Raw genomic sequence first — 27,268 nt, 5'->3', positions numbered from 1 at the left:
CCAACAAAAAAGGCACCTTTCCACTGTGTATCCAGATATTGAGATGATAAAAATGGTAATTTTCTCATCTCTGTGCAGCTGTAACCTTCTGTATAAAGTGTTATGCTTCAAAATTAGACACAACGGATGTTCAAACACATGATAATGTCTCCCTTTAGTATAAACTGCTGTCAGAAGGAGCTGCATCACATGGTTTTATGGTAACAAACGTCTCCCTTGGAGGGCTGTTATACTTCATTTCTGTATTTATTATTAGATTGATATCCTGTCCTTCCTCCCAGCAGGAGCACAGGGTGCCCAATACTGTAGATCAGGATGGCTGGAGTTCCCGGTTACACTACCTCAGGATCTAATTCTCTATATTGATAGATAACGTTGCCCACATTTTTATTTTGAGTGTGATTGTGTGTATTGAAACGCATGATGTCCCCCAAAAAGGCTTAGGTCTACCATGTTAGAAGAATGGTTTGGTTTCATACTCTTCTAAGCACCTTGTTTCTGATGCATTCTTTTTGAAGAAAAAAATGAAGCAACAATGCTCCTGCTTTGGCCTACCTTAACATGGGTGGTTCATTGGAGGTTGTTTGGAGAGGTACTCACAGCAGATCCAGGAAGGTAGGTACAGCTATTCCTTACAACACAATACATGGCTGGATTGACCCCAGGATGTTCCTTGGTGCAGTCTTAGGGCATCAGCACCTTGACTTGGTATGCACAGGGGTCGGCCCCAACCTCACCTGTCCAAAGTTGCTTCATTAACCAGCAAACTGGCCTCTGTTCACACTCACACTGGTAGGTCCCACTCAAATTCCACTTCTGGGAAAGAAAACTTGCAGAAACCTTCCTCCACACTACTGCATAATGCCCCAAGCCTTACCCGGTCAGAATCCCGCCTCTCATCCCCAAATGCCTTGACCACATGTTTCTATATTGAATAACACCATTTTACTCTGAACTAATTTGACTGAGGAATTGTGCCTCCAACACTGCTTCCATCACCAAAATAATAATCTAGTTGAGCTTCATTGAAAAAGCTACCCTTTTCCTACCCTTTGAGACACAATTTTATCATTTCTACACACCATAGATGTAAACCCGACTTTACATGTTATGAGGGACATGTTGCCACTGACCTATGGTCTCCCCCTCCAATTCCCAGGAAAAGTTTCATCACAGAAGATGTGAGATGCGCCTTCTTTCGCTGTATGGAGAACAAGTCTTATGAGGAAAGGTTGAAGGAACTTGGCATGTTCAGTCTGGTGAAGAGGAGGCTGAGGGGTGACTTGATTGCACTCTTTAAGTACCTGAAGGGTACTTGTTCTCTGCTGCCCCAGAGGGTAGGACTAGGTCTAATGGTTTTAAGTTGCAGGAGCGTAGATTCAGATTGGACATTAGAAGGAACTTCTTGACAGTAAGGTCAGTTCAGCAATGGAACCGACTGCCTAGGGAGATGGTGGGATCCCCTTCGCTGGATGTCTTCAAGCAGAGGCTGGACAGCTATCTGCGGGAGATGCTCTAGCTGTGGATTTCCTGCTGTGAGCAGGGGGTTGGACTCGATGGCCTACAAGGCCCCTTCCAACTCTATGATTCTATGATTCTAACTCTACTACATTGCATTATGTTTGCAAGAAAGGATGTGCATGATGATAGCATGTTGCATGTCATGTATCTTTATACTACCAGGGAGAAACAAAAGGAGATATGGGTCGGCAACAGCCATGAGAATCTCCTAGCATGTACTGGCATCCTTACACTGGTCCTCAAACAACCATCGGTATTTTAGCTCTGTGAGGAATCTCTAACTGAGATTTCTCAAATCTCTTGCCAAACTACAATGCCAAGAAATCTTTGCAGGGAGCTAAGGCTATTGTATAAAACTGTTGGAAGGTGTGTTTTCAGGAAATGGACACTTCTATCCAGCACAGCTGACCTCTGCAGTTCGTCCATCAGCTGGTCTTCATCCTGGGCTTTCATGTGTACATACACACCCAAACGCATGCATTCCCCTATTTTCATAGTAGTTGGGGAGCAAAGCCAGGTCACGGACCATTGGCTACCTGCAAAAATGCTGCAGGGTTATAGGGCCCCCAATTGGTGTTCATATTAAATTTGAAGTATGGTAAGGCACAACAACTCTGTTTGAAGTGGTCTTGAAGCGTGCTACACATTTCAGTAGCGAGCTTCCTCATTTCACTCCCACCAACACTACTCCCAGTCAGTCTCCTGGCATACCTGATTGCATCATTTGCAGCCCCATCACTTTGCAGCTATCCCAGGATTCCTTCAGGGGAAAGGTCATAGGAGCTACATGTAGGTCGAAGGTTATGGTTTACTGGAGGAGCAGCAGAGCCACACTGTAGCCACCTCTGTATTGCGCAATGTCATCATAAGGGTAAACCCCAGCAATCCGGATCCCCTTGGCATGGCCCTTAGGATGTGTCAGCCTCACAAAGGTATCTGTGCTTTCTATTAGGGCAAAACAATAACTTCCTTTCTCTCTATAGGGCAGGCTAACATATGTTTACATAGTTTATCTGGAGAACCAATTCCTTTGCTCTCTTTAATTGTGGGTTCGTTCATACAGTAATGAACTAACAATATAAACCTGTCATTGACATATGTTAAAATTAATTTGGGTCTTGTGCATCTCATGGTATCTGACCTCATTGCTGCTGCTCCTGCGAGTAGCTATCTCCCTTCCCTGCCTGTCCACTGGACAATTGCCCCTTGCACCCTAGATGGGCAAAAAAGATGTGCCTCTTTCACATTCATCCTATAATGAAATGAGTCCACACCCTCCAAAGCAGAAGGGAATGGGTGTATATTGATCAATGAACTGGAGACCCATAAAAAAGCTCTGATCGTCCAGCACAGGAGTGGGGGACCTCTGGCCTGTGGGCTTAATTAAGCCCACCATGTGGCCTGTGAGGCCATTTCTGCCAAGCTATGTCCACCTGACCACTGGTCAAACTTGGCACTTGGTGGTTTGTGTCGATAAAGACCTGCTGCATTGGCCAGATCCAGATCCTCACCCCTGCTAGCAGGACAAACAGCATTACTCAAAAGTGATTTGGTTAAGAAAATGCAAACTCAGTAGCAACAGTGGCCAAGTAGATACTGGGCCATTTGCCCATGGCACTGACTGTGGAGGAGGCCCGAAGAGCAGGTACATCACTTACGCCTGTTGAATGCACTGTGCTGCTATATCTGTGGCTACCACTTGTAGCCTGTTCTTTAAGTGTTGAAACATTTACTGAGGTCATTATTTGTTACCCGAAATCAAAAACTATACAAAAGCTCTTAAAAGTAGCTAAGACACAGCTACTTTCCTACACTGTGAACTAGAAAGAGCAAATAAAGTGATAGTATCATTTTTCTTTGAAAGTCCTGTTTTAAGTTTTTGCGCAAAAGGGCACCATGTGGTTCATGTACCTTTTCTACAGGGTCCATGGTGGGGAACACAGGTGAGCTTTATGGCTATTTGGGGATTCAAACACTTGTCTCCCTGGTCATGGTCCATCAGCTTCATCATTTCCAAATCCAATGTGCATGGGAAATGTTGGGATTCAATGACATCCCCTGGGTGATGTTTCAGCTCTTATTTTGTGTCTCCAGGAAAATAGCAGGATGGCTACATCAAGTGAGGTCCAAACTCCACATGATGTGAGAAATATGTGTAGGATTAGCACAGAGGGTATGAATGGCCCCTGTGCTGATTCCCTGTTGCATGTTCCTTCCTCTCCCTCCAAATCTTCTATTGACCTGAAATGGGAAGCAAACAGGCACCCTGTATAAGCATATAGTTTAACATACAGTTTAAGCATATAGTCAAACTCTTGTTGTGCTGAAATTAATTACAGCCACAGAGCCCCCCAATTGTTATCTGGATCTCAGTGTGTGCGAGTGTGTGGGAGCAAGAGGTTTATCCTTTCAAGGTCCCCCCTCAATAACCCACCCTATGACTAAGAGGCTTAGTAAAGAAAGCTCCCAGGAGTGCTGTGATCTCAATAACAATCTTGGACTTCTGTGGCTGTAGTTAAGCAAAACAAGAGTTTGAGCCTTGCTGAATATGTCCATATCGGTTTCAGGGATGCTTTCGCATTTGTGCTTAATTCCACTCAACCATTTAAAGGGACCTTGCATACCCCCTCCCTGTCATATTCATGGTGCTGCTGCCCAAAGGAGAGCAGAGTCCACACCTTGCTTTCTGCAGAGCTCCTGGTGGTCCTGGTCCTGCAGGTTCATTGCACAGGCAATTGGAAACTGTTCCCTAATCAGCAGAAAGATTGTTTAGAAAACAAGGCAACAGCTCCAGATCAAACAAATTGCGGTGACTGTCCATGCAAAACTTGCTTTCGGTAGGAAGCCTAGGATTTCTTATTTCCACTTAACCGTTTGAAGATACCTTGCAAACCCACTCCATGACACATTCATGGACACATTACGCCCAAAGGCGTAAGTATTATTTATTGTCAGAGGCAACACTTTTCACGACATGGAGTCCACTTGGTGGTGGTGGCGTTGGGGAATCAAGTTTCTAGTAAGTTTCTAGTCTGTGGATGAAAGCGCACACACAATTCTGGACTTGCTTCATCTGCCTTTACTTCTGTCTTGCTGCTGACCTTTCTAATCCACTGTGCATGTTATGTTGTTTCCTCTAACATCTTGATATTGTAATAGACATTGCATTCCCTTTCTTAAAAAACAAAGGTTATTTTTTGCAAACATCTGTCGGACTGGCGCTGTTCTTGTTGTGAATAAATTACTTTGAAGAAAACTACAGCAGGTGCATGTCGGTTTCTCCTGAACACCACACAGGGCAACAATAGTGGGTCTCCTTTTTTCTGTTTGTTTTTGGGAATGCAGTATTTCACGTCCGTCGGTTCACCTTGCTTTCGGATAACTTTTGTAGCATGTAACAAATTTTAGGCACATGGAGATCTTAGGCACATGGGAGATCATGGAGATTTGGCTCTCCTTAGGTTTTTTATTACAGCACGGCATTGCCAATGCTATTGTTGGTGCTTGTTAGTTTCTTGATGTTCCGATGCCCCAGAAGTTGAACTTGTATTAATTGATAACCATTCTATTTTTCATTTCTCTCAGAATCACAGCCACCTCTTGCTATTGCATACATTGCTGAACCTTGTTCGCCATCAGTACAACACAATGAAATTCCTTTCTTTGATGGGTAGAAGAAAAGATTATGTATTCAACACTCCATTTATACATCTGTTTTTGAGATTATGTGTGCAAATGATGATCAAAATACATTTTTGGCCTTATCATGGTACACGTGTTGATTTCTGTATTTCAGTTGATGGATGGATTCATGTTCATGGGTTTCCCACAGGCGGTTGGTGTTGTCGATGGATGCCATATAAAGATCCTGGCACCAACAGAACAGGGAGAGGAGTATGTCAATCGCAAAGGCTTCTGTTCCATACTTTTACAAGGCACTTGTGACCACACTGGGAGGTTCGTCGACATTGAGGTCGGATGGAGTGGAAGAAGACACGATGCCTTTGTATTTTGCAACTATTTGACACAATGGAATCGGGACAGTTTGTGCCCAGAAACCCGACAATCACAATTCGTGGGGTTTAAGTACCACCTTTGCTCCTGGGGGATGGAGCGTATCCCATATGGCCTTGGCTCATGAAGCCATATTCGGGTTGCCTTGATGAAAAGAAAATTGCTTTTAATAGATCGTTCAACCGAGTTAGAAATGTTGTTGAGCGTGCATTTGGCAGGCTGAAATCCAGGTGGCGCAGCCTCACTGGCACCCTTCCAGTTGCAGAGGAAAATGTTGTGACAGTGGTGTGCGCAGGAGTTGTCTTGCACAACATACGTGAGATGGGTAGCCGTGCGCTACAGCAACCTATTGGTCCAACCTTTACCTTTCCAGAGCAACCCTTTCACAGGGAATACCATCATTATGACAACAGACAGGTTGCCGCAGGGGAAGCGGTGCGCTCTGCAATTGCAAATTTCATATTTGAAAGACAAAATGTCATTTTCTGATGTTCTACTCTAATTTTATTGCTGTTTCCACTGTTGTATTGATTAATAAATGTGAAAGCATATAATAGTAAGCGTTCCTGTGTTTGGAGTGCCAGGTTTCCAATACAAAACTTTTTTATGATGGGCAATTTCTTCTTTTGGGTGCGGAAAACATTGCGGGCAATTCAAAACTGTTGTCATGTATGGTTTTAAAGATGTGGCTTGCCCCTATAATGGTAGGCTGGAATGCAAACCTGCCATAGAGACCGCCGCACCAGCCCTCATGATTGACAGCGCATATGACCACACACTCTCCCTTGCCCATTAGATCAATTTCCATGGAAGAATATTGCGACTGGGGACAAGCCAGGTGCACCACCGGGGGAAAGAGGGGAAAAAGGTGAAAGACGGGGGGGGGCTCTTCTCATTGGCTCCATGAGAAGCAGCTTCTCAGCACTCCCCCCCATTGCCCAGTCAAAGAAAACCAGCCTTTGTTGGACAGCCACCCGTTGCCCCTGCTTTGTGCCTGCCTCTGCCCCTCTTTGGGGTTTGTTTTTTAAAAAAAACATTCTACCTCCCATTAAACCAAGGTAGAGAATGTGAAAAGGGGGGAAATGCCCATGAAGAAGCAGGAGCACCCAAAGCGCCTCTCTTCACTGAAGTGCTCCTTTTTCTCTCTCTCCCCCCCCCTTTCTCCCTTCTCTCCCCCCCTCTGCCTCCATCCTTCCCCTCTGCACCCTCCTCTGTTGTTTTGTGCATTACTTTAGTGCCATGTTGGTGATGAACAGCCTTGTGCCCTTTCTCTTTTTTTCCTCTGCCCCTCCATGTGTGTGCCTGTGTGTGTGTTACAGAGAGAGACTCCCTCCCTTCTTTATTGACTCTACTCCCCCTCTCTTCCCTCCCCTTTTTTGGTGATTGCGATTGTGCATTTGTGTGTGTATGTGTGAATGGATTCCTCTTTGCAATTGTAGAATAAAGCGGTTTGCTGGCGTCTTGTGCGGAATCAATTGCGAGGTCCATCTACGAATAAAGGTTGCAGCTAGACTCGTCCCCGCAGCCGGGAAGGAGGCTGGCGGAGAAGGGGAAGCCCAGGCGGGGAGGGCGAGGTAGGGCGCGGGTGTTTGGCTGTTGGGGGGACACAAAGAACCGCTGCTTCAGAAGCATGCCCATCGCGAGATCCCACCTCTGCTTACACAGCATTGGTTACTCATTAAAGGAAAGTACCGCTGTTTAGTGGGTAGCTTTCTGACAGTGGCCGCGCCCTCCTACGCCAAGGATCATGACGTCACGAGGCGCGCAAGCAGCGGTAGCGGCGTCCGCCTGTTGCTTGCACAAGCCTGCCTGTTAGTTAACCCGCTGCAAGCATGGTAAGTTCGACGGTGCTTTCATTTGGGTGGTTGCGGGAAGGAGGTAGTTGCACGGCGAAAGCTAGTTAGCAAGCCCGCCTGATGCAAAAGAGACTGGAAGTCACTCCAGTGATTTACGCACGAGTTAATGCATGACCTCAGTTAAACACCCTGCCCTGCTATAAAGCGAAAGGTGTGTCGGGGGGGGGGAGTTGGAACTAAAGTTTTTTGTGGGGATATACTCGAAACGGGGAAGATGAACCCCAGAATGTTTTAATGCCCCTATTTTTCAACAGATTGCTATGAACGGCGTAGGATTCTTCTACTGCTGCAAGAACTGAACTGTTCTTAGGCATAGGAACAGTCATAAAAAAAACACGGCTTGGCTTCCTATAAAATCCGAGCAGCTTTTAGCCCAGTAGAACAAGGGGGTGGGTAGTGGAAAGAGTCTGGCTGGCACCCTGTTTGATGCTGTAGGCGACGTTTAAACGGTTTTGTTTACTCCAGGAGCCTTCAGGCTCTTTCTTGGGAGAGACAGAAACCGACAGATGAAATGCACGCAAGATGCTAGAGAGGCAGCTTCGGGTATAGTTTTATGTGCAGGGGAATGGGTGGTGGTGTTATAGCTGTCTCTTTGGGTAATACCTTTTGCACCTTTTGCTATCCCCAGCTGAAGCCTGAAAGGGAATTGCTATACCTTTTTAAGTTCCAAGTAAGTAGACAAAAGTAACTTCTGTTGTATGCCTGAAGTAGTTTTTCCTGCATCTGTTGTTTATAATGGGGTTCAAGATGTTGGAATATGGTGTATGTGGATGTGACATTCCCCTTTAAGTGCTTTCTGGAGCCTGCCATAATGAGAAGCATTTGTTCTTTAAAGATCTGTGGAAAAGCATGTGAAAAGCATTTTGTTTCCTACGTTGGAGAGGAAAGGAGCATAAAACATCAGATCTGTGAGGCATTTTTTTTAAAAAAAAAATCACCCTAGGATTCATGGTTGGAAATGCTGGATGGGGGTGAGGCAAGCTTGGAAGAGGTAAATTACTGAATGGGCAAGGAACAAGGTTAAAGACTGGCTTTCAACCAGGGTTGATTTGATTTAAATCATTATTTAAATTGCTTCTGTGAAGGACTCAGTTTTAATAACGTCAATCAGAGTTTAATTATAGAATCGTAGAGCTGGAAGGGACCTATAAGGCCATTGACTCCAACCCCCTGCTCAATGCAGGAATCCAACTTAAAGCATCCCCAACAGATGGCTGTCCAGCTGCCTCTTGAATGCCTCCAGTGTTGGAGAGCCCACCACCTCCCTAGGTAATTGGTTCCATTGTCGTACTGCACTAACGGAAGTTTTTCCTGATGTTCAGTTGAAATCTGGCTTCCTGTAACATGAGTCCATTATTCCATGTCCTGCACTCTGGGATGATCGAGAAGAGATCCTGGCCCTCCTCTGTGTGACAACCTTTCAAGTACTTGAAGAGTGCTATCATATCTCCCCTCAGTCTTCTCCAGGCTAAACATGTCCCGTTCTTTCAGTCTCTCCTCATAGGGCTTTGTTTCCAGTCCCCTGATCATCCTGGTTGCCATCCTCGGAACCTGTTCCAGTTTGTCTGCATCCTTTTTATTTAATCATCATTTTTTAGTAGAGAAGTACATTATTGTTTAATATAACCTACTCAGAGATGCAGGTTTCATTAGAAATTTGAAATCTAGTGTTGAGGAATACTGGCTCCAGAGCGTAAACAGAGTATCAACCAAAAAGTTAGAAAATGAAGGGAAAAAACTCATCTACATGAGGGCTGAGCTGCTTGAAATATATTTTGCCACAGGTATAATGCTATTTCATATTGTTTACTGGTATTTCAAGGAGAGCACATATACAAGGTGAGGAAAGTAAGCCAAGGTATCCCTAAATGAGATGCATTTATTTTTATCAACCCCGCTGCCAACACCAGGGATGAAGGTTCCTAGTAACAAACTTGCTGATGAACCTGAAAACTAAAGCAAGACACTATAGGTTGCATTTAGGTTCCTCTGCAATCAATGGGGCTTGAGTTAATCATGACTAACTTAAGCTCTGTTGATAGCAGTGAGACCTAACACGACTACCTTAAGTAGGGATCCATGTATCTCTTCTTAATAAACAAGTGGCACATGAATTAAATGCTGTTAACTCTAGGCCATACCTCCAAGCAGCAACAGTCTTACTAGCGGTTACCGTGTACATCTGTCTAGGTTGTCTGCCTGTAGGGCAGCCTGTACCATCCAGCTGTGTTGGTCTACAACAAATCACATCCCTGATCATTGGCCAATCCAACAACCAGAAGGCACCAGCCTGGGGAAAGGTACAGTAGGATGGGCTGTGTGACTGCTTGTCCTACAGTTATGCCTTGGCTAATAGAAGAAGGGAAGGGGCATGTGGTAGGTCTTATACACCAGTGTTCTTCAACCTTGGATCTTCAGATGTGGCTGGAGTACAGCTCCCATCATCCTTGACTATGGAGTTGTCCGTCATCCCCATCTGGTGACCCAAATTTGAAGACTGTTCTGCAGCCATCATCTGTGCCTCCTTGAAGCCTTCTTGTTGGATGGCTGGTTACCCATTTTCATATTGGTTTATGGCTTTAACAGTGGCTCAGCATACACAAACTCAGCACAGGGATGGGGGACTTGTGGCCCTTTCAGTGTTGTTGAACTCCAGTTCCCATCAGTCCCAGCCAGCATGGCCAGTGATCAAGGATTATGGAGTCCAACAAGATTCCACAGGTTCTCCTTCCTTCAGCTAGCAAGTGAGGCCTTCTCCAGCATGGGGTCAGGAACGGGGAAAAGGTTTAACTTCCATATGCATGTCAGGCCACTTTTAAAAAAACAGAAAGGGGGCAGAAAGAGAGCTGGTACCCTTGATGGATGCCAACTCTATCACAGAGGGCAGGAGCTGAAATTGGAACAAAACTTGTCAAGCTAAGTATACTAGGAAGGAGATGTCCTCTTCAAATTGAAAAGACGAAATTAAAGCTTGTCCCTTTAAAATCCCATTATTGTATTGTGAGGCAAGGTTGCATTAAGAAGGCGCTATTTTGCCTAACTTTAAAAAGGGTGGTAGTGGTTTAATGCATTTTTTTCAATGGAAAGAAGTATTTTTCTGTATCACTGAAAAGAGAATTGATTTATACCTGCTTAGTCACCTTAGTGTATCTCATTTCTGTCATAGCCCAGCATTTGCAAGAGCTGTGATGCAATCCCATGGCTAGACATGTAACCCTTTCAGGAGTAGGGAGCCTGCTTTTCACAGCTATTTTCTCAGGAAGTTTTCTATCTTTTTTAAAGAGCTGGAACACTGACACCTTCAATGATAGTGGAAGAAGCACACTAATCTGTGGTGCCTGGACAGTACCAACTTCAATCTTAAAACTGAATGAACCTTATTTAAAAATCTATTTGCATGATAGAGATTAGCCCCATTTTCCTTTTTCTCATGTCAAGTGCGGCCTCCCTTCTAAACATGCAGTTATGGAAGAGCGAAGAGAGTGGCTGGCTCTGATGGTCTCGTAAGCTTATCTGTCTCCTCTCTCTACCTCATTGTTGCTAAGAAACCTTGTGCAAGCTTATCTAGTGATCTCACTAAAAGGGCAATGGCTAAAGTTTTATTGTGCTGAGTGGTGTTTACCCAGTGCAGCTTTACTTCAGTGAAATGCTCAGCTTTGACTCTCACCAAAAAATAAAACAAAGTAAGACAAAACTTTGGGTGCCTCCCTGAATATTCTGTGGGAGACTGTAGATAAAGGATGGGGGATCTGTGCCCTTTCACGTATTGTTGGACGGCGACTCCCCATCATACCTGTCCATTGGCCGTGCTGCATGGAGCTAATGGGAGCTGGACTCCAACAATACCTGGAGAGCCGCATGTTCCCTACCGCTGTTGTTGATCATGAGTTAGTTCATCAGAGGCATTCTTTTATTCTGCATTCCTCAACCTGGTGCCCTCCAGATGTTTTTGAATGCAGCACCCATAATCTGGAGCTAAGGTGAGTTGCAGCCCAAAACATCTGGAGGGCATCGGGTTGGGAAAGGCTTGGTCCTCTGTGAGCTTGTTGCGTTAGGGCAGGGCTGGCAAACTGTGGCCCTCCAGCTGTTGCTGAACTGCAGCTCTCATCATACCTGACTGTGTGCCAAGCTGGATGGGGCTGGAGTACAACAACATCTGGAGTATTGAAAGTTAGCTACCCCTGCTTTAGGAGTTCCAGTCTTGTGAAGTGTGAGTTAATAGCAGTTTGAACACTCAACAACCAATATCTATTAAATACCAGAGCCCCAGTTATGTTATGGTGGAGATGGAATAAAACAGTGCCAATGACTTGTTATGGACTAGTTTGGAATCCATATCTTCAGCTGGATTGTAGGATGGTCAAAGCAGGAACCCAAAGACCATTGTTTTAAGTGATGCTTCTCCAAGCTAATAGTGTTTTTTGTTGTCCATTCAAGAATCTATAGTGGTGACTACTGTGCTAGCTGGTGGCTCCGTGTTAATGGAATCTCCTCCCAGTTTTAGTCCGAATTTATTATTTATTTAATTTGTATCCTGCCCTTCCTCCCAGCAGGAGCCCAGGGCGGCAAACAAAGCACTAAAAAAACTTTAAAACATCATAAAAACAGATCTTAAAATACATTAAAACAAAACAGCATTAAAACATTTAAAAAAAACAACCTTAAAAAGGGTTAAAAACGTTATTAAAAAACATATTAAACAATTCTGACACAAATGCAGACTGGGATAGGTCTCAACTTAAAAGGCTTGTTGAAAAAGGAAAGTCTTCCAAAGGCGCCGAAAAGATAGCAGAGATGGTGCCTGCCTAATATTCAAAGGGAGGGAATTTAGAATGAGCTGTCTAAGGTGCTCAGCACCTTGGCCACTTCCTTGAAATTTCTAACTAAAACCTGTAGCAGATTCCACTGCCCCACTGACTTGGAGCTACCAGCCACTGCTGAGTAACTAGTCCAGCCGCAAGAAATTGCCATAACTGGAAAGGCAGAATAATTACAGTGCAGCAGGACTTTGCGTTCAATATCTTAAGTATTGTACAGTGATTTTTTAAAAAACCCCAATAAAACACAGTTGGGACTGTTTTATGATACAGCGTACCTTTTGACACAGAAGGGAAACAACAAACTCTTGATAGTGTTTTAATTGATGCAAGACACACCCACCAGCAAAGCACCTTTAATGTTCTCCTGACCCCACTTCTAAAATAAAATCCATCAACTCAGAGTAGTCGGGTGGAGACCTCCACTGTGACAAAGGAGTAAGCATAAGACAACTTGTAAGCCTGGCATACAAGTATTATTAATCTGTGTTCCCCAGGTTTTTTTTAAAAGGGATACTTTTGAATAGGTGCATCATGCGTCTGCAGAAAATCAACAGTTGACACAGGATAGGAATAACTGGCAGACAGCAATGTCACTAACCAGCAGGTAAGAACGTAAGAAGAGTCTGCCGCATCAGGCTAGTGGTCCATCTAGTCCAGCATCCTGTTCATACAGTGACCACAGTTCCCAGATGCCTATGGGAAACCTGCATGCAGAACCTGAGCACAAGAGCACTTTCCCCTCCTGCAGTTCCAGCAACTGGTATTCGGAAGCCTATTGCCTCTGACCATGGAGGCAGAGCACAGCCATCATGGCCTTATGTATGATATGTAGATGATAAGTATGATACATGTAGAGAGTGAGGGCTTTCTAGGGAGTTCTGTCTCTTGCCCTTATCAAAAGACTGTGGCTTGGAAGGGACTAGATGTGCCTCCCCATTATTAACATTTCCTGGCAGAAGCCAGCCTATCTTTTGAATGCCATGTATTTGGAAGCTTATTCTTGGAAAATATTTCTACTATCCCAAGTGGTGGTACAACAACTCCTTTTCAAACAAAATCTGGTGCAGGCTGGGAATGGGCGGAGTGGATGGCCTCCAAGGAATTCTTGTGCAATGGATAACAGTACTAGCCCGTTCCCAGTTTGTCGCTCTCTGTCCCTCCCAATATTCAGAGAAGCTTCGAGGACAGAACAAAGTGATGCAATAGCCTTTAAACATTAACCAAGGAATAAGCTGGTTAATATGGAACAGGCCTCTTCCCCCACCCCATTCATATGAGCGTGGGTGCTTTCCAATTCCCAGTTTCCTTGAGAATAGCAATGTGCTTTAAGAAACATTTTCTCAAAGACAGAACATGTACTGCAGCCCTGCAGTGAATGCAGTGTGGGGTTGCACATTGAAGATGGGTGTTACGGTGCACCTTAGGAAAGATGTCACAAAAGACCAATTGTGTGATGTGCCCCCCCCCCACCAAAAAAAGATAGCAACTTGTGGGCAGTGAAAATACTTACAGGTAGAGTTCTGTTGCTAGTAGGCGATAGTCTCTTTTCTAGTGATGCCCGGTCAAGTTGCCTTTGACAACTTCAAAGCAGTGGGCAGTATTCAACTAACTTTTTGCATTAGGGCTAGAGGTAGCGCTAGCGCAGTGGTTTCCCCTTCTTTTCCCTCTCCAGGTGCCCCACAATACCCCCAAATCTGTTCTGAAGGGTTGGGGGAACCCTCAGAACAGTGTGGGAGAGGAGGAGGTCAGTTCTTCAGGCAAGGAGAAATACTTGTGCTGAAGAAACAATTGCCTTAGTACTACACTGAATACCACCCAGTAGTTTTCTCATTAATAAACCATAACTACATAGCCTAGTGTACCTGGTTAAATGCTCCCAAGAGCCCAGGAAGTAAGAGACACAGGAACACTTGCAGTATAGCCTGCAGGTCACAGGGGGAGTACCTGTGGCTAGATATGACGGTCCAGAAAAAAACTGGAAACATTCCCCCCCATTTTTCCCAGCCTTCACATCTCTACCTGTGGCCCTCCAGATGTTGTTGGACTCGAGCTTCCAGCAGCCTCAGCCAGCATGGCCATGGTCAGGGATGATGGGAGCTAGAGTCCAACAGCATCCAGAGGGCCATAGACTCCCCACCTCTACCATAGGTAATGCACACACTGGGCTGTTCCTAGCACCATACTGCAAATCTCTTGTGCGGGTTTTCTCAGAAAAATGGAGACTACGTTTTTCCACAATGTGTTCCATGGGGCTCATGTAATCATTGCTTGTGCATATGTATGGCTATTATTATGTAGATTTGCCTTTAAGAGGTTAAGATTGCAAATGAAAGCTTATAATGTTGTTTTTCTCACTTTAAGCACCTGCAAGGAGGGCAGCGCGTTAGAGATTGAGTTCAAGGAACGGTCAAATGAGTGGTGAACCTACACCCAGCTGAGTCTTCTAATGGGCTGGGAAAGGACCGTTTGATGTACCCTCAAGGAGTAGCCTTGAAGCTGATAGATAAGCTCCAATGAGCTGCACATGCTAAGGAACAGCAGCACACATACCAGTAGAGAGGAGCATGGAGAGGTCAAGATGGCCAAGTGGGTCTAGATAAGCTTTAATGAGCTGCACATGTCAGGGAACAGGGGTGCATGCACAAAGGGTGGTCCTGCTCACACCAGCACAGTGTTCTCACACGTAGATAGGATGATCCATCAAGTTCCTTGACACCCCAGATCAAGGGACTGGGATACTTCAAAGATAGTAAGATAGTAGCATAGACTTCACTAATCATAGAATGGCTTTGGTGCTTAGGCTGATGCAGCATAATCAATCATGTACCCTGTCAAGATGTAAGATAGCGGCTAATGATGCCTTCTGTCACCACTGTGCCTTGCCAGGATTTTCTCTATAAAAAGTGCTGGTGCCGTTAGCTCAGGGTTCAGACCTTAACGCCTCTCTACGAGAGACCTTGGGCCTGTTCCACTGGGTAGGCATGCCTGTCATGGCCCAGTTCAGCACTTGGACTGCAAGTGTTCATGCAGGGACCTTGCAACCTGTTCCATTTATTGGGTATGCCTGTGTGCTTGTTAAATTACTCAATAAATTCTCCCTGTAAGTAAACTTTTGAATCTGTCTCATTGACTCCTTGGTATTGAAGTTAAAACTTAAGCAAGCCCACAGCCAGGGCTAAGACACACTCCATTCCAAGACAAGTGTTGTCGGTAGTAGGTAAAAAGTAGGACAAACATATTGTCTAGTGCCCCCATCCAAATGGTTTAATTGGTCCTAAATTATTTTAAAACAAGAGTAGTGAGATCCATAAACTCCCTACCCCCTCAAAGGGACTTATGAGCAAATCCCCTCATGCTTCTGACACTTCACCTCTTTTGTTGCAAAATGTTTCAGAGTTGCATGGGGCAAGTTAACATGTGCATGTATGTTGCCCAATGCCTGCAGCCACATTAGCTCCATATGTTTGAAACGGTATTACAGTAGGGCCCCACTTATACGGCGGGTTAGGGATCAGGCCCCCACTGTAAAGCGGAACCCATTGACAATAATGGGTCATGTCACGCGAAAATGTCGCAAAACTGGCTTTAAAATGGGGAATTTCCCTTAATTGAAAGCCACCACATCAGTGGAATGCCAGAAAATGGAACGCCGTAAAGTGGGGCCCTACTGTATACTTTATCAGCCCTGGCTTTCCCTAAAGAATCACGGGCACTGAAGTTTGTTAAAGGTACTGAGAGTTGTTACGAGACTGCTTTTCCAGAGTGGTTTAACAATCAATCCCTCTTACTCTGGGAACTATAGCTCTATGAGGGGACTTGGGGTATTCTAACAACTCTCAGTACCCTTAACAAATTGTAGTTCCCAGGATTCCTTGGGGGAACCATGACTGCTTAAAGTGGTATGATACTGCTTGAAATGTGTGGTGCAGATGTGGCCTGCAACATTTGATCAGCATTGACATCTTGTGTGCATGGCAGAGTACTTGGAGCTGACACACTTGTGAGTTTGCAGTCCGAATTCCTTCTCTCAGTGGAGAGAGTTCACATGCTCTGCTTAGTCATTCTCTGACATACACACAAATTTGAATATAGAGTAGAACTGCCAGTTTTTGTGTTGTAAATGTGCATTCCAAATGAAGCTTGTATGTGCTTCTGAAGGTGATCTCAAAACCGTTGTGGCAGTTTCACTTTCTTTTTCTCTCTCCCCTAGGCAGGAAAAGCCCACAGACTAAGCGGTGAAGAGAGAGAACAGCTGCTGCCAAATCTCAGAGCTGTAGGATGGAATGAGGTGGAAGGTAGAGATGCCATTTACAAAGAGTTCCACTTCAAGGACTTCAATCGGGTACACCCACCCACACACACACACATCATGGTTCTTATTGTTTGTCTGCATATTATGCCAGGGAAGCAGGGGCCAACACAGTAACCTGGTGAAAGAAGTGCGCATCTAGGCACACGACTTGTTGCTGGAGCTTCCCAAAGCCTAGGAAACTTAACTTAGCACTATGTCTGAATGTGTGTATGTTGTTTTTGTGCTATAGCTTCCTTTTACTGGTTGAAGAGCTTTGGCAGGCCAAACATGTATTTGCATTTAACATGCAGGGTTTAAAATAAAATGCAAATAATTATCATCATCGCTGCCACCCCAGCTGATGGTATCAGAACTGCAATAGATGTGGAAGGGCAATTTAATCCCCAAACCTCTGTTTTCATTAGGAAGTGATAGACAGACACACATTGCAATCCATCCTCAGCAATAAGGGAGCTTCCTCCCACTGGGAACAGCAGTTTAGCAGAGGGATTTTCCTCAGAAATACGGCAGAGGAGGGGAAAGGATTGATTTCTCTTCTCCATACCAGCTGTGAGCCTGATGATTATCACTCAGTCATACACAAAAGCTTGTGCGATTGGATTAAAAAAAAAAGTCTTGCATGTTAAATGCAAATAAATGCTAAGTATATCCTGCTATGTAAGACCACCATGGATGTAATCCATAATTCTTATTAACTACAGGGGAGAGAGAAAAAACTACCATTGACTTGACTGATGTGCTGGATTGTGCCCCATGTCTTACCTCTTACTATGCCGCTTCAGAACTGAACTGCAGTTTAAAGCTCCTTAAGGTGTTATATAGCTTTCTGTACTAACATACTATACTGTGTGCAAAACTGGGCAGTAAAAAAGCTTTCCCATTCCTCTTTTAAACAATGTAAGAGTTAATGGCAAGATTGTGTTGAGAAAAATGAACACTGGTGGTTATTTATAAAGTTGATTGTTTTTAATTTGCATTTCCCTCCCCCCCCCCAAAAAAAAAAACCTATCCCCTGCATCTCATGAGCAGGCCTTTGGATTTATGACCAGAGTCGCGCTGCAGGCAGAAAAATTGGACCACCACCCTGAATGGTTCAATGTCTACAACAAGGTAAGGGAGAACTGCAGGCTGTCCAAACTTAAGAGAAAGTAGTCTAAGGCTGCATTATAATATATCTGCTTACCTGGGTGTAAACCCCATTGAGCTCACCGAGGCTAACTTTTGAATAAACATGCATAAGATTGAGCTGCATGTGATTATTCCGTCCCTCCATGATTGACTTAGGCTTCAATCCAATGCACACTGACCTCAGAATAAGTCCCGTTGAACCCAATGGAGTTTACTTTTTAGTAGACAGGTATTAGACTGCAGCCTTAGTTAAGATCAAGTTAACTGTGAGCATGTGCCCCCTTCCATTGAGCCCTCATTTCACCAGTAGTGAGCATGCACCACAGATAGGCCTAGAAGGGTGTGCGTATGTTAACCCTTTCTCTAAAATGCCACATAACTGCTTTTTACTCTGTGGGGGCTTGACAGGGGACCAGTTAGGAACATAGGAAGCTGCCTTATACTTGGTCCACCTAGCTCAGTATTGTCTACACTGACTGGCAGCAGCTGTCCATGGATATTCCTAGCCTCAGCTGGCAATGGAAATATGAACTTGGGACTTTCTGCATGTAAGCCAGATGCTCTACCACTGAGCTACAGCCCTTCCCCAGTTAAAAACTCCCTCCTCTCCCTTGTTTTCCAGTGTGAAGGAAGGAGAAGATCCACCAGGGCATTGCTATTTATGTCTGCAGCATAATTTGTAGCTTGGCCCTTAGGACAACATGGAAGGAGGATCTCAGCCCTTAGCAAGGCAACTGTATTTCTTAATAATAATAATAATAATAATAATAAATATCATTATTATTATATTTATACCCCACCTTTCTTTTCATGATTGAAACCCAAGGCGGCTTACATATGGTTCCCAGGCAGTCTCCCATCCAGGCACTGACCAGACCTGACCCTGCTTAGCTTCAGCAGGGAGCTGGACTTATGTGCCTTCAGACCATAGCCTGGGACTTTTTTCCATTTCATCAGTGCTTCACCAGCAGTAAAATAAAGTCCTTTAGAATTCTCCCAGATCCAAAGTGAAACAATCCAATACTTGTGGCATAGACCAAATCTTAAGTTGCATTGGTGTACAATTGGGCTAGTAATAAATGGGGATGGCAGTAAAAGGTGCTTCTTACTCTGTGCTACAGTACTGAACTTTTAACGTATGCTCTAGTTCTCTAGGGTGCCTACAATCTTGATGTGTGATTCCTGTATTCCCATAAACACTAAGGGTGACAACTGCACTTTTTGCATTGCAGGTTCACATAACCTTAAGCACCCATGAGTGTGCAGGCTTATCGGAGCGGGATATCAACTTGGCCAGTTTCATAGAGCAAGTTGCAAATACGCTAGCTTAAAATCAGCCCCCCTGCCATGTATAGCCTTCTGTCAGCAAAGCCAGTTCCCAGGCAGAAGAAATTGTGAGCTGTTCATCCAGTTTCTGATAGAGCCTGTGTAGCCTTCATATTAATCTACTTGTACGATAGCCACACAAGTATGGGAACCGATACTCTGCCACTTTTTATTCAAGTTATTGCATTCTTTTCTTTTGTCCAAAGCTGTGTTGTGGCAACTTAATAGTATCTCAGAATCCAGTGTTGTTACTCTGTAGTCTTTGTTCAGGCAGTATTATACAGTACCAGCACAGTAAAAGATTACCTGTGATACAGTTAATTATAGCAAACCTGGCTTGTGGCTTAGGTGAAAGCAGTTTACAATAAACTTCTCATTGGTATTCTTACTTGAGTCTTATTTCTATTGAAGTGCATACTCAAATACTGCTGATGGACTCAATTCAAACCACACATTATCTTTAACATTGCACTATAAAGAACTGCATGCTTTTAAAGAAAAACCAGAGAAAGGAACTTGCAGTGCAATTCTAAGAGATGTGTGGGAATCTTAAGGCAGTCCTGCCACCTTATCCAACACCCCGCTGAGTGGAAGAATGGCAAAGGATCACTTTACATTCCTGTGTCCTTTTTTCATCTTTACATTTATTTCAACAAGCTAAATATCTCCCTAGATTGGGTGTGGGTCAGGGGTTGAGGAGGACTTTGGATCCTTCTGATCTAAGCCATTTCCTGCAACATCCTATTTTTGGTCCTACAGCGTCAGCTTCAAAGTCAAATGGTCCAGAACAGTGGGGAGGGAGGCTCCAGCACTGGATCTCCCTTGCAGAGGTCAGAGCTCTGATGTCAAAAGTGTAGATCCGATATATGTTATGGCCCCTAGAACCATAGGATCACATATTTAGTATATACTAACCTCTAAGTCTATTATTGCATTTGTCTCAATTATCTAACAATGAAAATGGAATCAACTGCTTTACATTTTATACTTTTTTGAAACAAAATTAAAAACAAGCGAGGCAGCAGACTTTCATTTGTAATAACACTTGACAATCTGTAGGAGACCATACAATATTTCGGGAGCAGTACTTACTCTTTCAGCTCTTAATTTGCAAATATTTCTGGTGAGTGCAGTTTACGCTTAATAAAATTAAACTACTATAGAAAAGTTATCCCAACAATGTAAAAAACATACACGTTTTTCTGCCCTAGAAAAAATTATCTTAAAGCTGAAATTGTATACATGATGTATGATAATAAACATGGATTATGCATTCGAAATAAGTAGTACCCATGCAGTATCCTACATAATTTTTTTTTAAAAAGTGTTAATGCAAACAAGTGTTGACTTCCTGAGTTAATTACAAAACCCAACTCAGTTCTTGCAGAAACTGACAAGAGGTTCATTCCACTCTAAAACATAATCAAAACTACTTGAACACATTTCTGGTGAATTATGCACAAGGATGTGACGTCAAATGTTTCTTTCTTAAATAACGCAAGGTTATGGAAACTGCACCTATCAACCTGTTAAAGACACAGTAGTAAGTTATTATCAGTTTCATACAAGTTCAAGTTGTATGCAAAGCATCCAAGTTACTTTGGACTTGCTACATTTAAAATTAAAATAGAAAGATGGCTATTGAAGGTTAAACCATTATTCCCAGAATTCACAATGGTGAAAAGTGAGCATGTCCAGCTGAACACATCAAGCCACAAAAGATTCTGTCATAATGGCTGAAAACAATGCATTTCACAAATCTATAGCTCTGTAATACACCTTGTACTTCCTTCAAAGGAAGCACTGATACTAAGTAGGAGGTAATAAATCCTTTTATGTGAAAGGCTCAGTGCAGTACTTAGTGCTATATCAAAATTGCTCAAGACCTGACTGAAAACTGTTTCCACCTTCACTTCTTCAAGCTTTGGAAGAGAAGTTAATGATACCCCCTTTGACTCAGCTTCACACAGGAATTATAGCTGCTTTCTAAAAGCAAACCAAACCATGCAGTAGCATCAGAATGCAAGTAAGACCACTCCTCCTAGCCAATACTTTGCCATATCACAGTTATGAAATCCTGTTCTATCTATAAATAGGATATAGACAGTATAATACACATTGAGAGTGGAGTGTTATACCTGTGGCTAATTTGCTACTTGTTGCTTTCAGTGCAGTACCATAAAGGAGTTGGTCCTCTGTTGGCTGACAGTCTTCTGCCCCCTTCCTGGGCTTCCCAGGGAGAATGTTATCAGCTTTACCACAAACCTGTGAATACGCTTTTTAAAAACGTGCCTTACAGTCAACACTGCACAAACAGGGCTTATCCAAACGGAGCGGGATAATCCACGGTTTCCATATTCGGTTTGTCATCTGATAGTCCTCACTTTGCCTTTTAGTTCGCTCTTTCCCAATTAAAAAAAACGCTTTTTTGCACCCGCACCCGCAGCGGTAAGACCCCCTACATTCTTTTCGCTTTTTCCAAGCTCCGCCTCTAAAACCTCCCCCTATCAACCAATTGGTCAGCAAACAAATTACATATGCTCCTCTCCCCCTTTGCAACGAAGCACAATAAGCCTGTAAAGGAGTTCTCGCCTGGGAAGGCAAGGCTGCTGGTCGGTTTCACGCCTGCCTTGTTTGTATTTGCGATATTATGCTTAAATGAATGTATGCTTTTCTGCCTTTATTGATATTTAAGGAGATACACATGCTGGCAATTGCACTTCTCCAAAAAAGCAAGAAGCGTGTCACCCCCCTTCCTTCTCCCTTTCCTTCCCACTGAGAATGAAATTGACAAAGCTTTCTGAGCAGGCTTGAAACCGACCAGAAGCCCTTTTCTAAGTTTGTATTTATGATATTACACTTAAACGAATGTATGCTTTTCTGCCTTTATTGATATTTAAGGAGATACACACGCTGGCAATTGTACTTATTTCTCCAAAAAAACAAGAAACGTGTCACCCCCCCTTCTCCCTTTCCTTCCCAGGGAGAATGAAATTGACAAAGCTTTCCGGAGCAGGCTTGAAACCGACCAGAAGCCCTCTTCTAAGTTTGTATTTGCCATATTACACTTAAAGGAATGTATGCTTTTCTGATTTGAAGCAAAAACCCCAGCAAGTACAATGAAATTGACAAACCTTTCCAGAGGCAGGCTGAAACCGACCACCACCCCTTTCTTGCTTGCTGTGCATTGCAGATCTCACCCAGAGCGGCCGCCCAGTTTGCAGGCTGGCAAAAAATAAAATGCATCTGCGCAGTAGTTGCAGACCCCTCCCCCCAACACCCCACCATTGCGATGATTGGTTCAATTTTCCTGGGCTTATTCTCGCACATGTGCAAAAGTGCAGATACGTGATTGGCTGGAATGAGGAGAAGGGGCAAGGGGAAAAGCCCAAGAACCGCCCATCAGCTGTAAAGTCCGTAGTATTGCATCCTAACTCCTGAAGGCACAGCAGATGATTCCCGATTTTAAACAGCAAATCGCATTTTTGCTGGTATTGCAAGGAGCGGATTTAACCCACGAAAATGCGTAACAGCGCAAGACGTCATTTGGACAACCGAAAAATAATGAACACACATAGCGGGCATGTCACACATTTTGCAGTCGTCTGGATGAGCCCACAAAGTAGGTGGCATCCACTACTGTAAGATCATTCTGCACTATTACAATTTAAAAAGATAGCATTAGTGCTCCACATCTTAAAAGTTCTCAACAAATTACAGATCCATAAAAGATAACTTTAGGTATCTCTGGACTTCTCAAAATCTGAGCTTGGCCCCTAGGAATTACAAAGAGCTTTCTAACCATGCCGAGAGTGGAGTATCTGAAGCCAGAGCAAAGCCTTCACTCCATAATAACCATTTTGCCCTTAAAGCCCTTCCACAGATATGCATGACTCAATAGGGCTGTGAGTGGTACTGTAAAAACATTCCACGGAAAGAGAAAAGCAGCAAGATTGCACCATGGTGGACATCGGGAATGAACAGAATTAAGTACCTTACATCACCTTCCTCCTAACCTTTCAGCTTGGGATGTAGCGCAAATTCCCCTACAGTGATCTGAAAAACACAAATTTCTCCTATGTCCTTCCCCTCCAATTCTTATCCAAAGTTTGGGGAGGGGTAGTAATATCTAAACTTTTCCCAGTGGCTCACTATTCAGCACGAACAAAAAGCCAAGCAGGAGAAAGGATGGACAGATTTTGAATACCTGAGTACAAGGCATGGTGGAATGGACCAACAGTGGCCACAAATATGGCCATTCCGTTGAGTACTAGTAGCAGCAGGGAGCAAGTGTGAAGAAATACAGAGCGTTAGTATTAAGAAAAACTCACTAGCTATGAAAACTCACAGATGCATACACATAAACAAAATGGGGAACAGAGCTAATGCTTATAAAAAGAGAGAGACGTGATTAAAAACAGGTATCAAACTGCTATGTGAACCTGCATGAGGACCAACATCCAAATGATATCCTCTTTCCCTACAATTCTTCAGAATACCATCCAGCAGATGAAAGGCACAAATTACTACAAAGCCAATGTTGGGCTGGAGATCAATTTGTGTGTGCTTCAGCTGAGTGAGGCATGTCTGTGGTGTACAGGCAGTCCAAGTAACCACCAGCAATCTCTGAAACTATATTCCTATCACGAATCATTTGTGCCATGCCACAGATAGCACCCTATAAAAGTCAGACAAAAACAGAGATCAGTAAATGTGAACATGCTTTGCTACAAAGGACATTCCACTTGAAAATCAATCCAAAGTACCCGCTTGGAACTCAAGGGTCACCTTACCAGGCCAGTGGTTTTTCCTTTGGGGAGCTTCATGTTCTCATGGACACACTCCTTGATATCCTTCACTAGTAGTTCTGCCACCCCAGGCTTTGTTTGCAATTGTGTTATGCAAAAATGAATACTAGGAAAGAGGAGGAGGGAGATAAAACATTAGTTTTGTTCCCGATAGTACCTTTTCTGTTTCAAGGGCATTTATACATAGTTTCCTTTAGTTCTAGAAAATTGCTGGAAAATCTGAAGAGTATCATTTTTGTGCACACCTCAAGCTTGCATATGGAGAATGCCCACTGGGTTGGTTGCAAAGACAGACTGGTGCTGACTGTTGATGCAACAGGAAGCCCTGCTTGTCTGGGCTTCCTGTCCCTGACAGTTCATCAAAAGCCACTCCAAGAAACAATTTACTCATTATGAGATTTCCCACCTACCATCATCCATAGAACACCCACACTTTTTCCTCACTCTGCTATTGAAATATAGAAGGCATCTGTATGACACTTTTTCTGTAAGAATCAGAATTTCAGACTTTGGGCAAGCATGTATCCAACATTTCACTTTATTGTTTCTAGCAACAAGTCTCAACGATCTAAAAGCCAATACTGTACTCCACAAGGAATTTTGTTAATACCTACAAGAGGCAGCATAAAATCCATCAAACAACTTTCTGTGATGTGTCACCCTCTCTTGTCAGAGGCCTTACACGGCAACCTTCATTCTTGTTCCATTGGCTTGGGCAGAGGTTGCCATTACATGGGGGCCACAACAATGCTTTCTTGTCCCTCTAGCACAGTTTTGTGGTTCTGCTTTTTTTTAGTGCCCAGACCATGCTGTACCGCAACACTTGGAAAATATTTCTTGCCCACAGCATTAATAGAAGCAAAGTTGTTAATTGTTATTATATTTATATCCCATCCTTCCTCCCAGTAGGCACCCATACTAATTACCTACAGACTAATACATACACCACAACCTCTTACTGAAAGCTCCTCAAATAGTCTTCTGCAGAAGTTCAGAACCCTGTTCCTAAGTTGCATTTTTGAACATCAGTTACAAAATAAATGATCATAAATATCTGCAACCCCAATTAATGCTCATGCATCAGGAATAGTCTTAAAACACTGCTTTTTCTGACTGTAAAACAGTCACTGAATCATGTTGAATTAAGTCATATTGATTCTAGGAGAACTTGTCTTCCTTGTAATGGCTTTTTCTTTATTCCTAAGCAGACTTCTTTTGTACTCTCCCATGTGATACAGCTGGGAGAGATTTCCTAAAGTCTGTCCTGACAGCCAGAGAGAAGCAGTGTGGTCTAGAACAAGGATCACCAACTTCTGTACCACATCTCTTGATGTGGTTCAAGAGCAGAAATCAATAGTGCCATACACTCTGACCCCCTCACAGCTAAGTCAGGAGGTATAATAAAGTTGGTAGCTATAAGATATAAAATGGCCTGCACATGCTTGGGTCACATGAGGTCACTGACATATGAAGGACTGTGGGCTACTCAAAAAGATGCCTACAGAAGGGGGGTTGGCAACAGTTCTCAGCCTTTCCGTGATGTCCTTCAGATGGCAGCATAAACAGATTTAAATGAGTAATGTACATTCCTTCCCAAAGGATCCATCATGGTAATACTTACTAAATCCCCAAGAGAGAGAAAGGATGAGTACATTTTCTCTCTTTCAGATAAATCTCTTTTAATTACATGGATAAACCGTAAAGTCTCATCTTCATTCATATTTGATGGGGTTGCTGGAGACCAATTAAAAGTTGCTTGGGGACTGGTTCCAGCTGGCTGTTCCTGATCTAGAGAATTGGTACACATCTTCTGAATGCTTTTCATGACTGACACTCCGGGCTTATCCACACAGAAGCCTAACTTCCTACTAAAGATGCTGCTTTTACCATCGTAATAGATTTTCAAGGTCCACACTTCTTGCTCAATGGTAGCTTCCAATCCGCTATTTTTCATTCACACAAGTAGGATCCTCTGGGAAGGATGTTGCTGTTTCTTTGTGGTCCTACCCTCTAATTTTACACGTTTACTCCCTCTGGTTGTTCGGTCTTCAAGGCTGAAGCAGGGAGAGCCCCTCAGCATGTAATTGCCAAGAAACAATGACACTGACTAGACCCCCCCCTTCTCCCAATGAAAGCATCCCAAGGAAAAGGCTAGGGGAGAAAGGGGGATTAGATACTCTGGAAACGGAGCCCATTGCTGCTTAAAAGGAGTGAAGGAAGGAAGTCTTACTGGGGGAGAAAGTGGGGAAAGAAAGGGATGCAGCAAACTCCTATGGGGAGGATAGAGCAGTCAGTTGGAAGTTGCTGGTTAAGCCGCCAGAAACAAAATGGAATTAATGGTAGAGTTACAGTGGGCAGAGAAAGGGGAACAGATCAAAGTGATGATTCACCTGCCCACTAAAAAACATTGAAGCAAAGCGCCTACACGGAGGATCACAGCTCAGCTGAGACTGTTTTTTCTTCCCTTTTTGCATTATCAGCAGATTGTGTTAATACGGATTTAAAGGGGAAAACTGCGTGACAGCTTCTGCTTGCCTGCAACGTCATGTGAACCATGCAAATTAAAAGGGAATGCAAGTAGCACCAAACACACACTAAATCACCATGTGGATGAGCCCTCCCTCTCTTACTGTGTAAACCTGAAGGCTGCCAAGTTGTAAAGTAGGGATAGAAAATCTGATGTTGAACTCCAACTCAAATCATTCCCAGAGCATGGCTAATGGTCAGGGATGATGGAGGTTGTAGTCCAACAATGTCTGGAGGATCACAGGTTCTACATTCCTGTTATAAAAAACTATAGCAAGGTAAGCATAGGAAAGGCATTCCTTGACCACTGCTCATTCTCCTACCTCCTAGAAGCTGATCATCAAAAGAACCCAGAACTCACAGTGAACTCACCTTCGAGGGAACTGCAGAACATGAAGATTCCATCCTCTAGATATTAACAAGTTTGACAATCGATATACATCAAATTTGTCAGACCCAAAAGCCAAGGCAGATACCTCCGGTTTTCCTAAGATGAAGATGTTGTCAATTTTCCGCAACCTTAAAAAGATGCAAGTTTTAAAAGTGTTTCCTATTGTCTTTTGATACAGGCACAAAATACGATGTACATACACCATAATTACACTTAATTTTCATAATAATATTCTTTAAAAGCTAGCATTAGATTTTTATTACATACATGGCTAGCTTCTCTCCCTCCCTAAGTCAGGCACTCTCAATCTTCCCTTCAAAGAACACACCACTAGAGGAAAGGAGCTATACATGGGTGGCAGACTTCTTCCCTTCCAGCATGATCGCAAAGAGGTGTTCGGAAGCTTTTCTTTCCATTTTTGTTTAAACATGGTTTCAAGTTGTCTCGTTTCAAACAAACAATATTAACTACTGCTTGTTGGTTCAAACAAACAAGCTGTGGTTTAGCAAAAATGGGAGCAAAAGCTTCTATCTAGCCTCCTTGCAGCTGCGCTGGAGAAGATTCTG

At 43.5% G+C, this 27,268-nt stretch overlaps 1 protein-coding gene and 1 long non-coding RNA gene across 5 annotated transcripts; both read left to right on the top strand.

Annotated features, from left to right (window-relative positions):
* The first annotated feature begins 7,259 nt into the window (after positions 1 to 7,259).
* Positions 7,260 to 19,365, top strand: PCBD1 (pterin-4 alpha-carbinolamine dehydratase 1). Of its 4 annotated transcripts, XM_061631791.1 has the most exons (5): positions 7,260 to 7,370; positions 8,020 to 8,061; positions 16,422 to 16,553; positions 17,553 to 17,633; positions 18,884 to 19,365. In XM_061631791.1, the coding sequence occupies exons 1-5, from the start codon at positions 7,368 to 7,370 to the stop codon at positions 18,980 to 18,982; spliced, it is 357 nt and encodes a 118-aa protein (XP_061487775.1). In that variant the 5' UTR covers positions 7,260 to 7,367; the 3' UTR covers positions 18,983 to 19,365. The 4 variants fall into 4 exon arrangements, with proteins under 4 accessions (XP_061487775.1, XP_061487785.1, XP_061487795.1 ...); XM_061631801.1 differs by lacking the exon at positions 8,020 to 8,061 and having other exon boundaries at positions 7,262 to 7,370; XM_061631811.1 differs by lacking the exon at positions 8,020 to 8,061 and having other exon boundaries at positions 7,264 to 7,370; positions 16,422 to 16,506.
* A 2,435-nt stretch (positions 19,366 to 21,800) lies between these two features.
* On the top strand, positions 21,801 to 26,854 carry LOC133387292 (uncharacterized). The gene is made up of 2 exons (XR_009763445.1): positions 21,801 to 22,023; positions 26,642 to 26,854. It is a non-coding gene; the product is annotated as an uncharacterized LOC133387292 (long non-coding RNA).
* The last annotated feature ends 414 nt before the right edge of the window (positions 26,855 to 27,268 follow it).

Source organism: Rhineura floridana, chromosome 1, assembly GCF_030035675.1.
Source record: "Rhineura floridana isolate rRhiFlo1 chromosome 1, rRhiFlo1.hap2, whole genome shotgun sequence".
NCBI classification, from domain to species: Eukaryota; Metazoa; Chordata; class Lepidosauria; order Squamata; family Rhineuridae; genus Rhineura; species Rhineura floridana.
This window is presented reverse-complemented; position numbering and strand designations above follow the sequence as displayed.